The 14,950-nt window shown below is 43.3% G+C and overlaps 1 protein-coding gene across 1 annotated transcript; it reads right to left on the reverse strand.

The window, feature by feature from the left end:
* Window positions 1-1,070: 1,070 nt before the first annotated feature.
* Window positions 1,071-14,950, reverse strand: saal1 (serum amyloid A-like 1). Its single transcript, XM_084185572.1, has 13 exons — window positions 14,798-14,950; window positions 13,978-14,168; window positions 13,721-13,822; window positions 11,231-11,314; window positions 10,749-10,828; window positions 10,516-10,575; window positions 9,318-9,433; window positions 7,325-7,493; window positions 6,685-6,767; window positions 6,219-6,410; window positions 5,769-5,965; window positions 5,448-5,540; window positions 1,071-2,368 (listed from the first exon to the last, which is right to left on the reverse strand). Exons 1-13 carry the CDS (start codon window positions 14,799-14,801, stop codon window positions 2,267-2,269), a joined length of 1,473 nt encoding a protein of 490 aa, XP_084041698.1. The 5' UTR covers window positions 14,802-14,950; the 3' UTR covers window positions 1,071-2,266.

A 14,950-nucleotide genomic window follows, 5' to 3' on the forward strand; every position in this document is an offset into this window, starting at 1 on the left:
CGGATTTCCATTAGAAAGAGTATTCTGCATATCAATCCCTTTAAAGCTTTAATTAAAAAGCTGCTATATTCACTCTGCCTCCACGCCTGCTTTCGTCAGTGCGCTGTAAATAGGCAGATTGTCCCTCTGGTACCCTGTCAATGGTGTGGGCGAGGGCCCGGTCCTGCATCTGGGAACCAAATGAGTTCATTGTTAGGAGAGGACTAAGGGATCTTTCATCTGGGGCTTCCATCCCAAATGGCACCCTATTCCCTATAAAAAGTTCACTACTTTTGGCCAGAGCCCTATGGGGCCATGGTCAAAAGTAGTGCACTATATAGGGAATAGGGTGGCATTTGGGATGCATCCTGATGCGGTTCTGTCGTTATGGACTGACTGTCATCCTCTGTGTCCTCTAGTGGAGTAAACACTAGATGTTGTTGTCATCACTGGCCTCCAACGCTCATAAGAAAGGATGACTCAATACAGACACAGAGACCATTTTTGGTGATCACTCATCCTCATTGTACCTAGGGCAAACAAATATTAATTGGCAGCGATTTTGTGATGATTACTGTTTCCTAAAACAGAAATATGAACGCACAAATATCACATTAAGGGTGTTTTTCACGCTTTAAAAAAAGAGATGAACTCATCACCACTGCGCTGGGAGCAGAAACAGATTGACAGTAATTCTGTGATTCTTCGAGACATTCATGTTTCCTAAAGCATGAATGGAAAGACGCAAATATAATGTAAACTAATAATAGCCTGAAATCTACGTCTCTTCACTATAGAGAGATACAGTCTGGTCCCTTCTGTCTCTTCACTGTAGAGAGATACAGTCTGGTCCCTTCTGTCTCTTCACTATAGAGAGATACAGTCTGGTCCCTTCTGTCTCTTCACTATAGAGAGATACAGTCTGGTCCCTTCACGTCATTAGGTGAATCACCTACTGTATACTAATGCACCTATATATATATACATACATATACACACACACACCTGTACACACTAATGTATTGATCTCTAGGCAGCTTTCCATTGACCCAGGGTTTATTCGACAAAATAAATGTCACAAAAAGAAGAAGAATTGCGACATGTTTAATGGAAACGGAAGATACAGGAGAAATTTTTAAAAGATCGACAACATTTTCATCCGTTCGACAGGATTTGTATTTTGTCTAATTTTCTTTATAAATCATTTATCAAAATAAAATTATGATTGCCGAATAATTTCGAAGGTACACGTGATGTCAACAAGGGACTATGAAGCTACTGCCTGCTAAATCTATTTTTCAATTACACAAAATTAGATATTTACATTTTAGTCATTTAGCAGACGCTCTTATCCAGAGCGACTTACAGTTAGTGAGTGCATACATAATTTTTTGTATTTTTCAAACCCACAACCCTGGCGTTGCAAACGCCATGCTCTACCAACTGAGCTACATCCCTGCCGGCCATTCCCTCCCCTACCCTGGACGACGCTGGGCCAATTGCGCGCCGCCCCATGGGTCTCCCGGTCGCGGCCGGCTACGACAGAGCCTGGATTCGAACCAGGATCTCTAGTGGCACAGCTAGCACTGCGATGCAGTGCTTTAGACCACTGCGCCACTCGGGAGGTATATTTAATATCTTTATTAAAACAGCAACAAGTTGACTGGGTCCATTCAATTCTCTGTTATGAGCTGGAAAAGCTCTCCTTGTCTACAGACTTGCAGAAACATGACTGAATTAGGGTTTCAAAATGTTGGTAACTTTCCCAGAATTCCCATGTTTTCCAGAAAAACCCAGTTGGAGGATTCCTGGAATCAGGAGGGATTAAGCAGGAAATCCGGAGCCTCCAACCAGGATTTCTGGAAAACCTTGGAATTTGAGGAAAGTTAGCAGAATATTGCAACCCTAGACTGAATACAGTAGGACCACATTGGAATATACAATGTAATTATCATTTTTAGCCACACTGGAGAAAATACTTTTTATTTTAAACAAGTTAAACAAACAAATAATTCAGCTTTTTTTTTTTCTCAGAGTAAGATATTCCATTTTTGTAGACCATGACATAAAAACAAACATTAACAGTTGACACCATTTCATGATATTCTCAGTACCGGCCAAGTGTATTGGTAATATTATACAACCTTTCTGCATGTGAAGTGGTATTATTCCATGGATATAAAACTGTAGCATGACATCAAAGTCTATCAGTCAATCCTCAGACCCATAACAGTATCCACTGTGGACGCAATGTGGATACCTTCCGTCTGGAGGAGGAAGATGATGCCTAGTGGATCAGCTTGGGGCTGTGGGAGACAGGAAACTCCTTTCTCACTGTGTCTGCCAGCTTGGGATCAGCCTCGGACAACATGAAGACCAGGTGTTGTACCTATACAGAGGATAGAGGGTTAGTTATGACAACATGAATCTATACAGGGCAGAGGGTTAGTTATGACAACATGAATCTATACAGAGGATAGAGGGTTAGTTATGACAACATGAATCTATACAGAGGATAGAGGGTTAGTTATGACAACATTAATCTATACAGGGCAGAGGGTTAGTTATGACAACATGAAGACCAGGTGTTGTACCTATACAGAGGATAGAGGGTTAGTTATGACAACATGAATCTATACAGGGTGGAGGGTTAGTTATGACAACATGAAGACCAGGTGTTGTACCTATACAGAGGATAGAGGGTTAGTTATGACAACATGAATCTATACAGGGTGGAGGGTTAGTTATGACAACATGAATCTATACAGGGTGGAGGGTTAGTTATGAGAACCCCTGTACTCAGACCAGGAGGAATCACAAACTTCTACAGATGCACAATTGAGAGCATCCTGTTGGGCTGTATCACCGCCTGGTACGGCAACTGCACCGCCCGCAACCGCAGGGCTCTCCAGAGGGTAGTGTGGTCTGCCGAACGCATTACCAGGGGCAAACTACCCGCCCTCCAAGAGACATACAGCACCCGATGTCACAGGAAGGCCAAAAAGATCATCAAGGACATCAACCACCCGAGCCACTGCCTGTTCACCCCGCTATCATCCAGAAGGCGAGGTCAGTACAGGTGCATCAAAGCTGGGACCGAGCAACTGAAAAACTGCTTCCATCTCAAGGCCATCAGACTGTTAAACAGCCATCACTAGCACAGAGAGGCTGCTGCCTACATACAGCCTTGAAGATCAATGGTCACTTTAATAAAGTTTACATATCTTGCATTACCCATCTCATATGTATATACTGTATTCTATACTATCGTAATAATGTTTACATATCTTGCATTACCCATCTCATATGTATACAGTGGGGGAAAAAAGTAGTTAGTCAGCCACCAATTGTGCAAGTTCTCCCACTTAAAAAGATGAGAGAGGCCTGTAATTTTCATCATAGGTACACGTCAACTATGACAGACAAAATGAGGGAAAAAAATCCAGAAAATCACATTGTAGGATTTTTTATGAATTTATTTGCAAATTATGGTGGAAAATAAGTATTTGGTCACCTACAAACAAGCAAGATTTCTGGCTCTCACAGACCTGTAACTTCTTCTTTAAGAGGCTCCTCTGTCCTCCACTCGTTACCTGTATTAATGGCACCTGTTTGAACTTGTTATCAGTATAAAAGACACCTGTCCACAACCTCAAACAGTCACACTCCAAACTCCACTATGGCCAAGACCAAAGAGGTGTCAAAGGACACCAGAAACAAAATTGTAGACCTGCACCAGGCTGGGAAGACTGAATCTGCAATAGGTAAGCAGCTTGGTTTGAAGAAATCAACTGTGGGAGCAATTATTAGGAAATGGAAGACATACAAGACCACTGATAATCTCCCTCGATCTGGGGCTCCACGCAAGATCTCACCCCGTGGGGTCAAAATGATCACAAGAACGGTGAGCAAAAATCCCAGAACCACACGGGGGGACCTAGTGAATGACCTGCAGAGAGCTGGGACCAAAGTAACAAAGCCCACCATCAGTACCACACTACGCCGCCAGGGACTCAAATCCTGCAGTGCGAGACGTGTCCCCCTGCTTAAGCCAGTACATGTCCAGGCCCGTCTGAAGTTTGCTAGAGTGCATTTGGATGATCCAGAAGAGGATTGGGAGAATGTCATATGGTCAGATGAAACTAAAATATAACTTTTTGGTAAAAACTCAACTCGTCGTGTTTGGAGGACAAAGAATGCTGAGTTGCATCCAAAGAACACCATACCTACTGTGAAGCATGGGGGTGGAAACATCATGCTTTGGGGCTGTTTTTCTGCAAAGGGACCAGGACGACTGATCCGTGTAAAGGAAAGAATGAATGGGGCCATTTATCGTGAGATTTTGAGTGATAACCTCCTTCCATCAGCAAGGGCATTGAAGATGAAACGTGGCTGGGTCTTTCAGCATGACAATGATCCCAAACACACCGCCCGGGCAACGAAGGAGTGGCTTCGTAAGAAGCATTTGAAGGTCCTGGAGTGGCCTAGCCAGTCTCCAGATCTCAACCCCATAGAAAATCTTTGGAGGGAGTTGAAAGTCCGTGTTGCCCAGCGACAGCCCCAAAACATCACTGCTCTAGAGGAGATCTGCATGGAGGAATGGGCCAAAATACCAGCAACAGTGTGTGAAAACCTTGTGAAGACATACAGAAAACGTTTGACCTGTGTCATTGCCAACAAAGGGTATATAACAAAGTATTGAGAAACTTTTGTTATTGACCAAATACTTATTTTCCACCAGAATTTGCAAATAAATTCATAAAAAATCCTACGTGATCTTCTGGATTTTTTTCCTCATTTTGTCTGTCATAGTTGACGTGTACCTATGATGAAAATTACAGGCCTCTCTCATCTTTTTAAGTGGGAGAACTTGCACAATTGGTGGCTGACTAAATACTTTTTCCCCCCCACTGTATACTGTATTCTATACTATCTTAATGTTTACATATCTTGCATTCCCCATCTCATATGTATATACTGTATTCTATACTATCTTAATGTTTAAATATCTTGCATTACCCATCTCATATGTATATACTGTATTCTGTACTATCTATTGCATCTTAGCCTATGCCGCTCTGATAATGACATTGCTCATCCATATATTTATATATTCTTATTCCATTCCTTTACTTAGATTTGTGTGTATTAGATATTTGTTGTGGAACTGTTAATTATTACTTGCTAGATATTGCTGCACTGTCGGAACTAGAAGCACAAGCATTCCGCTACACCAATACATTTGATTTGATTTGAAGTGTTAGGGCGTGGCGGAAACCCATGTTGACTGTAGTTTCCAGAGAACAAGTGACATCACAGACAAAGACAACACACAAACTTGAAACAAAGTCTTAAAATCGACCTGATTTAGCATAACAACGGTGCCACCACAATGGGGACTACATACTATCCACTGGCCTCATGATGGATATTATATTCCGCATTATAAAGCGAGAGGGAGAACTTACGGCAGGGCTGAACTGGGGGAGCATAGAACCTACTGCTGGCAGACATGTCTTTTCTGTCAGGTAACCTCTCCTCACCAACTCTGACACCGCATCCTAGGGAAAACACACACACACACACACACACACAAACATGCACACAAACACGCACACAAACACGCACACAAACACGCACACACACACACGCACACACACGATATAGGTTATAAACATATAAGACATTTTATATTGTATTAACTTAAGACTATTTTTGGTTTAGAGATGAAGTAACATTGTAGGACACAGTGGCTGTTTTTGATTGGACAGTTCCAGCAGCAGCGTTACCTTGGTGAGGTCAGTGACGATGTCAGAGAGGAACTCTACCGTTGTCTGGATCAGAGCCCGGAGCTGCTCATCCACCTCCTCCACCTCTTCCTCCACCTCCTCCTCTTCCTCCTTCTTCTTCTGTCCGTGTCCAGAACTGACCTGGCACTCTCTGTGGTACTGCAGTACCCTCAACATGCTACCAACTAGAGGCAAGACTGGAGAACAGGGCACAGGCCTTTCAGATACTTTTGGGATGATTCGGACATGAAATTCAAAAAACACACTCATTTTGCCTTACATTGGTTTGACTTTCAGGTACATTGACTTCCAGTGGTTTTGGTAAGAAAATGCTCAAGTTATCAGTTAGTAAAAGTAGAAGAAATATGCTCACATCTCATTATTAAAAAAGGTACCACATTAGCAACACCTCTCGTTCATCACAGGATAATAAAAATCCAGAGGTCTTACACGTGTCCGCTTTGCTGTGCTCTTGTTCCTGGTCCTGACATGAATACAGGACTGACAGAACAGCCAGCGCATGGACCAGTAAGATCTTCTCTTCCTGTAGTACTAGTGGAGGGTCATCTGGCTGACACAGGTCCTCACAGACCACCTCACACAGGAAGCTCCATAGTACCTGGCCCGTCCCACCTGCAACAGCTGGAGAGGAGAAGGGGAGGGGAGACCAGGGAAATGAGTTATATTTGATGTCTACTAGCTCAACTTGACCTGCTATGAGTAATGAATACATTGGAAATCTTACTAACTTCAGCTCTCAGGATAAAAACACAAAAACAAGCAAGATATAAATATATTAATGTACTAAAATACTAGATATGCAAGAGGGAGAAGTCATGTAAGAGAGAAGTTGCTGTAATTTATGATCATTTACATAAAGCAACTATTTTGTAACATTTTGAACAACATGTCTCACCCAGCGTCTCAATCCCCTGATGGATCGTGGTGAGGAGCTGGAGGGCATGCAGATAAACCTTTAAACCCTCTGGACTCTCTGACCTGTGGAAACATTGGGGATAGCCCCTCATAAACCCTCTGACCTGTGGAAACATGTGGATAGCCCCTCATAAACTCTCTGACCTGTGGAAACATGTGGATAGCCCCTCATAAACTCTCTGACCTGTGGAAACATTGGGGATAGCCCCTCATAAACTCTCTGACCTGTGGAAACATTGTGGATAGCCCCTCATAAACTCTCTGACCTGTGGAAACATTGGGGATAGCCCCTCAAACTCTCTGACCTGTGGAAACATTGGGGATAGCCCCTCAAACTCTCTGACCTGTGGAAACATTGGGGATAGCCCCTCATAAACTCTCTGACCTGTGGAAACATTGGGGATAGCCCCTCAAACTCTCTGACCTGTGGAAACATTGGGGATAGCCCCTCATGTTGCTTGCCATATCAGAATGGCACCACCCAGTGGCAGGTCTCCTGAAAACATGATGTCATGCTGTTACAAGCTTGCTCTTACTAATACCTCCATCAAAGCGGTTATTACGGAGTTGTTCTTACCAATACTTTCTAAGAGAATATTAGCGGAAACAACTGTCTTTACCTTAGCTGCTTGGCAGCCTCGAGGAGCGAGGAGGCCACGCCCAGACGTCTCTCCCCACCCTCTTCTTCATCACTGGGCTGAGATCCAGCTGTGACCCAGGTCTTCATCAACTCTTCATCCAGGTCAAACAGCTTGTCAACCAGCTCCCCCACCTTCACCAGCAGGTCAACTACGGAGAGAGGGTATAGTCAGACAGAAACACACAGACACACCCATGCAAACACTCATGCACAGATGCATAGACACACTCACACACAGAAACACACAGACACACACACACAGACAGAGGAAATGACAGGCAAACAGTGAGCCTCACTCATCAACAGTTACATCAAATATGTATATTTGTTCTTACGAAACAATCTAACAGAAACCCACACAAGAATGATCAGGCCTGGGTATCCTAGAGGTCGGTGCCACCTCCTACAGCACCCGTTGGTGGTGTCGGTGACACACTCTATCCATCTCTACGACTGTCTACCCTCTTTCCAATAAAAACGTACAAAATGGACAAATATCAGGGGTCGGAACCTGTTCAGGGAACTTAAAACCCGAAAGTAACGTCGTTTTTTTCCCCGAGGAGCAGAATCAGAACTAGGAACTAAAGTGATTTATATTATTCCAGAATGGAACAGTTAATTGAAAAACACGGGAACCGGGTTAATAACGTTCTTTTATGATCCAGGCATTTTTTTTTTGTCCCACAAAAAATGCCCTCAGTCCGTCACTCAGAAACGTATTCCAGTGTCTGTCTGCCAGCTGAGCATCTTTACCAGTATTCGTGTGTGTAGGCTACCTGCCCCTCCCCTCTGAAGCATAATCTAGTAGCTTCTAACTACTAAGCGGCAGGTAGCTTAGTGGTTAAGAGCGTTGTGCCAGTAACCGAAAGGTCGCTGGTTCTAATCCCCGAGCCGACTAGGTGAAAAATCTGCTGATGTGCCCTTGAGCAAGGCACTTAACCCTAATTGCTCCTGTAAGTCGCTCTGGATAAGAGCGTCTGCTAAATGACTAAAAATAAAAATTGCCTACTGACATTACAAGCATGATTCAGAAATTAGGGAGAAATTTCTAAATTAGAGATGAATGGATTAACCTTTTCAATGCTAGTTAAGGATATTATAGTTGTCACGTTTCACTTTGGATTTATTAACTAGTGCTTTATTTAATCTCTGGTACCGCTCTGCACACACACGTTAAACCAAGTCTGAATTTCAAAAGACATTCAAAGTTCCTTCATAGAAGCCGCTTCTCCCTAGGTATAATTCTGTGGGTCCTAATTCAGATAATTATTGTCATAACGACAAGATGCCCAGCGCTTCAAGCCAAGCCTCTTCCACCCTCTCTCACACCACCCGCCTTACACTTCTGTCCATTGTTTGTAAATAGCTTGCTCTATAGCAAGCTGCTCTGATTGGTGAAGTAATTAATGTCGAGCTATAGACTTCAGAGGTTTATGGGTGGATGGGGATTGGGGGGGGGGGGGGGACTGGTTCCCCCCATTATATTTTTTGTTGAAAGTTGGTCACCCCCCCAAAAAAATCTAATGTTTCTTACACATCAGAAATTGTTTGTTTACCTGAATAAACATCTGATTAACACTGAAAACGTGCCACACATACGATCGGTGTGAAATAACTTGACTGGCCTGCGCAGAGCCCTGACCTCAACCCCATCGAACACCTTTGGGATGAATTGGAACGCCATAGAATGCTGCAGAACGGGCTCTCAGCATGGTACGGATTTCTCCGTTCATCCAGAGAGATTTTGGTTGGGGTATGTCTGATTGTTATTGTGGGTACAACATCATCAACACATTTTCCTAATGAAGCCTGTGACTGACGATGCATATTCCTCAACGTTGATTAACGTTGGTTGGATCAATCTTTGAACATATTCTAACCAGTATTCTCAATACACACACACACACACACATCTGTGCAAAGTCACGTTTTGATAAATGATTCCCAGTTGTTGTAACATATGAAGGACATACTGTTGGTGGAACTCCACATGATAAAGCAGAGGCTGGAGCACACAGAGGTCTGCTGCCGTATTCTGTCCAGCCACAGAGAAGACACATCGCTCTGGGACACACAGGTCAACAGCAGTCTGGACAAAGAAATTCACACCAATCAATAAATGAAATAATCAACAAAAACACAAACACACTCTAAAAAGCAAGTGCCAAGAGACAAGGCTTAGGCCTACCCTACAGTAATACACTAAATCACAGATCTGGTACATAATTGCACATGGTGTAACACATCATTAAATATATTGAGGCAAAAAGGACAGTAGCCTACAATTTGCTAAAATATAACTCAATTGACTGAACACGTAATGGATTTCAATACGTAGCCTAATTGACGTAGTTCTGTTGTTGAGCTGTTCTTGTCTATTAATGTTCTGTATTATGTCATGTTTCATGTTTTGTGTGGACCCCAGGAAGAGTAGCTGCTGCTTTCACAACAGCTACTGGGGATAACAAAACATAAAAAAATACCTAAGGCCTAATGTACAGTATATATTTTTATGCAGTCATCTCGGTTTTCATTTGAAGCTTATTTTTTTATCCTTTGCTTGTTTATACTGGCCCCGTGTAGCTCAGTTGGTAGAGCATGGCGCTTGCAACGCCAGGGTTGTGGGTTCGTTTCCCGGGGGGGGGGGGGGGGGGGGTATGAAAATGTATGCACTCACTAAACTGTAAGTCGCTCTGGATAAGAGCGTCTGCTAAAATGACTAAAATGTAAAATGTTTAACAATTGCAAAGACATTGGCAACTTTGTAGTCAACTTCATTGCGAAGTTATCGGAGGTCACAGAGAGACCGATAAACAGCTTGATTCTGTGTTCAGCTGAGATCTTCTGAGTATAAAGTGAGGCGGAAGGGCAAAAAAAATATTAGCTGTTCTACGAGTGGTCTGAGGCAGTTGGCAAATATCAAACATTTTAAAGTGCAACTTTAGTATCGATGGTTTTGGGAAACTACTCGGAGATTTAACGATGCTCCTACGACGGTTCTAACGATGAACTTAGCATAAAGATGCTTTAGGGAAACCGGGCCCAGTTCATTTCGTAGAGTTACATCTCTATAAAAAAAAAGGTATATACAGCATTGTGCTTCTTCCTCTTATTTGAGCCACGACAACAGACAATTAAGGAATTTTTCTAGCCCTTTTAGGGTATTCTCACCTGGTTGTCTCCAGCAGTGTCGGGGGATCAGTGTCTCCAAGAAGGAGCAACAGCACCACCCTGTGGAGAGAAACATAATTACATTAGAGAAACTGTTACATCCTCCATAGGCGTTGCAACAGTGCTGGACATATCGAAGCCAGCACAGTACTGTTCAGGTTGTCATGATAGTGTGAAAAGGGTTTTAGTGTTGGTGTTGAAAAGGGAAAAGTGTTTTTAGTGTCTCCACCCACCCTAGGTCGTTGTTCTGGCTGAGGGTCAGACAAGTCTCAGGGAAGCAGGCTATGTTACCCAGGATCCCCACACATATCTCCTGGGGAGAGAGGACAAGAGAAAACATCAATAAGATGCCATGGCAACATGACGTTGTGCCAATTTTAAAAAATCTTGCTGGGTGGGTGCAACTGGGGGAAAAAGGACTATTGACTGCATTTCAAAGACTAGACGGTGGACTGATTAAGCAATAAGGCCCAAGGGGGTGTGGTATATGGCCAATATACCACGGTATAACAACGTATATCATAAACCCCTGAGGTGCCTTATTGTTATTATAAACTGGTTACCAACCTAATTAGAGCAGTAAAAATACATGTTATGTCATACCCTCTGATATACCACGGCTGTCAACCAATCAGAATCCAGGACTCAAACCACCCGGTTTATAATAGAGTATAACACACATGATGTAAACTAGAACGTTGAACAGTTCACTCACAGTGAGACGAGGGCATCGAGACTTAGCGATCACTCCCAGGAGGATATCTGCAGCTTTGAACTCCTGTAAGAAACCAGCCACATCCTACAGACAGACAGGGTCATATTAACCCATATGAAACGGAAAGAGATAAAAACACATTTAATTTAACCAGTAATATCAAAAACATTTGTAACATGAAAGTTCAATTTGACAGCAGACTAGCTGACTAATGACGATGTAACCTAGATATCATAAGCATGGTATTTATTTAAAGATCTCTGTATTCAGAATATATACACCGAGTGTACAAAACATTAGGAACACAATGACAGACTGACCAGGTGAATCCAGGTGAAAGCTATGATCCCTTATCGATGTCATTTGTTAAATCCACTTCAAATCAGTGTAGATGAAGGGGAGGATTTTTAAACCTCAAAAACAGTTGAGACATGGATTGTGTATGTGTGCCATTCAGAGGGTGAATGGGCAAGACAAAATATTTAAGTGCCTTTGGAGTCAACATGGGCCAGCATCCCTGTGGAACGCTTTCAACACCTTGTAGAGTCCATGCCCCGACCTATTGAGGCTGTACTGACTGCAACTCAATATTAGGATGGTGTTACTAATATATATACAGTGAGGGAAAAAAAAGTATTTGATCCCCTGCTGATTTTGTACGTTTGCCCACTGACAAAGAAATGATCAGTCTATAATTTTAATGGTAGGTTTATTTGAACAGTGAGAGACAGAATAACAACAAAAAAATCCAGAAAAACGCATGTCAAAAATGTTATAAATTGATTTGCATTTTAATGAGGGAAATAAGTATTTGACCCCCTCTCAATCAGAAAGACTTCTGGCTCCCTGGTGTCTTTTATAAAGGTAACGAGCTGAGATTAGGAGCACACTCTTAAAGAGAGTGCTCCTAATCTCAGTTTGTTACCTGTATAAAATACACCTGTCCACAGAAGCAATCAATCAATCAGATTCCAAACTCTCCACCATGGCCAAGACCAAAGAGCTCTCCAAGGATGTCAGGGACAAGATTGTAGACCTACGCAAGGCTGGAATGGGCTACAAGACCATCGCCAAGCAGCTTGGTGAGAAGGTGACAACAGTTGGTGCGATTATTCGCAAATGGAAGAAACACAAAATAACTGTCAATCTCCCTCGGCCTGGGGCTCCATGCGAGATCTCACCTCGTGGAGTTGCAATGATCGTGAGAACGGTGAGGAATCAGCCCAGAACTACACGGGAGGATCTTCTCAATGATCTCAAGGCAGCTGGGACCATAGTCACCAAGTAAACAATTGGTCACACACTACGCCGTGAAGGACTGAAATCCTGCAGCGCCCGCAAGGTCCCCCGCTCAAGAAAGCACATATACAGGGCCGTCTGAAGTTTGCCAATGAACATCTGAATGATTCAGAGGAGAACTGGGTGAAAGTGTTGTGGTCAGATGAGACCAAAATGGAGCTCTTTGGCATCAACTCAACTCGCCGTGTTTGGAGGAGGAGGAATGCTGCCTATGACCCCAAGAACACCATCCCCACCGTCAAACATGGAGGTGGAAACATTATGCTTTGGGGGTCTTTTTCTGCTAAGGGGACAGGACAACTTCACCGCATCAAAGGGACGATGGACGGGGCCATGTACCGTCAAATCTTGGGTGAGAACCTCCTTCCCTCAGCCAGGGCATTGAAAATGGGTCGTGGATGGGTATTCCAGCATGACAATGACCCAAAACACACGGCCAAGGCAACAAAGGAGTGGCTCAAGAAGAAGCACATTAAGGTCCTGGAGTGGCCTAGCCAGTCTCCAGACCTTAATCCCATAGAAAATCTGTGGAGGGAGCTGAAGGTTCGAGTTGCCAAACGCCAGCCTCGAAACCTTAATGACTTAATGACTTGGAGAAGATCTGCAAAGAGGAGTGGGACAAAATCCCTCCTGAGATGTGTACAAACCTGGTGGCCAACTACAAGAAACGTCTGACCTCTGTGATTGCCAACAAGGGTTTTGCCACCAAGTACTAAGTCATGTTTTGCAGAGGGGTCAAATACTTATTTCCCTCATTAAAATGCAAATCAATTTATAACATTTTTGACATGCGTTTTTCTGAATTTTTTTGTTGTTATTCTGTCTCTCACTGTTCAAATAAACCTACCATTAAAATTATAGACTGATCATGTCTTTGTCAGTGGGCAAACGTACAAAATCAGCAGGGGATCAAATACTTTTTTCCCCTCACTGTGTGTATATATATATATATATATATATATATATATATATATATATATATATATATATATATATATAGTACCAGTCAAAAGTTTGGACACACCTACTCATTCAAGGGTTTTTCTTTATTTTTACTATTTTCTACATGTTTCCCACGTTTTCCAATGTTCCCCATGTTTCCCAAGTTCCCCATGTTTCCCCACGTTTCCCCATGTTTTCCCCGCCAATAAAGTCCCTTTGAATTGTAAAGAAAGGAAGAAAGAGACAGACCTTGTCCATGGCCATATCCCAGATCTTACACAGATCATCCTCGTCTTCCTCTGGTAGCTGCATCTGGGCATCAGAGTCTCCCATGTTCTGCTCCGACACGATCTGAAAAACATAAACAAGATCAATGACGGGTCAATGACGCATTTTGAGCACAAGATGATGGGGCACTTTTTAGACTTCAATTGCCTAGATAAGTTGTCTCATGAGTCATGAAGCAACAAGTAATACTGTATTGCAACAATGCACCAGTTACCTACCTGAATCAGACGGGTCAAGGTGCTGAACAGCCAGTGTTTGCTGTAAACTGTCTCCCCGATAGCATCCACCTCCTCTCCGCCCTGCTCCCCCTCTTTGTCCGGGGGTGGTGAGGGGTTACGGTCCATGACAGGCGAGTTCGCCGGGGAGGATGACCAGATGCTGGAGTTGTCGTCATCCGCGCTGTGGTCCTCTAAACAGAAACGTTACAGGTAAGGTAAGGTGAGAGGCGCAATGCGCCAATGCTGGCCGCTACCTCTGGAGGTGTGCATGGCCATGTTCAGTACGAAAAACGTTATCGAACACTGCAGATACAAATACCACAAATAGAGCCGAAGTGGTTCCTTATTGTGCATGTCACTGTCAGAGATGCATGTTTGTTCTAACTCATTTATCTGTGAACGTTCCGTAACGTCGCGTCCTGCTGAATGCGCCCCAGACAGGATAGGGTAAGGACGGTTTCGCATGGGGGTAGCTAGCTAAATTTCGCCGGTCGATGTTGGCTAGTAAAAGTTCCTGGATATGTTAGCCAAGTCAGAAGATCAAGGCTAAAATATAATATAATATGACATTTAGCAGACGCTTTTATCCAAAGCGACTTACAGTCATGTGTGCATACATTTTTTGTGTATGGGTGGTCCCGGGGATCGAACCCACTACCCTGGCGTTACAAGCGCCGTGCTCTACCAATTGAGCTACAGAGGACCATGCTATAAAATTAGCTAGCTAGCCATGTTAGCTGCACAGACCGGCTAGTTTCAGTAGCTATAGCGTTACCGTTCCTGTGCACATTAACAAAGCCATCGGTTTCCTTGAGCTCACCCATGAATGTTGACTGTCGTTCCTCGAGTATAATGATGGGTTTATATCGCTATGTTAGCCAGAAACGTATGTTCGCTTTAGGCGAATCGCTTGCTAACCAAAACAAACATTGTTCGTCGCGGCTAATGTTTTCAAATGAGTCTCCAACCCAAT

This window comes from Coregonus lavaretus (assembly GCF_964263955.1).
Source record: "Coregonus lavaretus genome assembly, chromosome: 21".
Classification (NCBI taxonomy): domain Eukaryota; kingdom Metazoa; phylum Chordata; class Actinopteri; order Salmoniformes; family Salmonidae; genus Coregonus; species Coregonus lavaretus.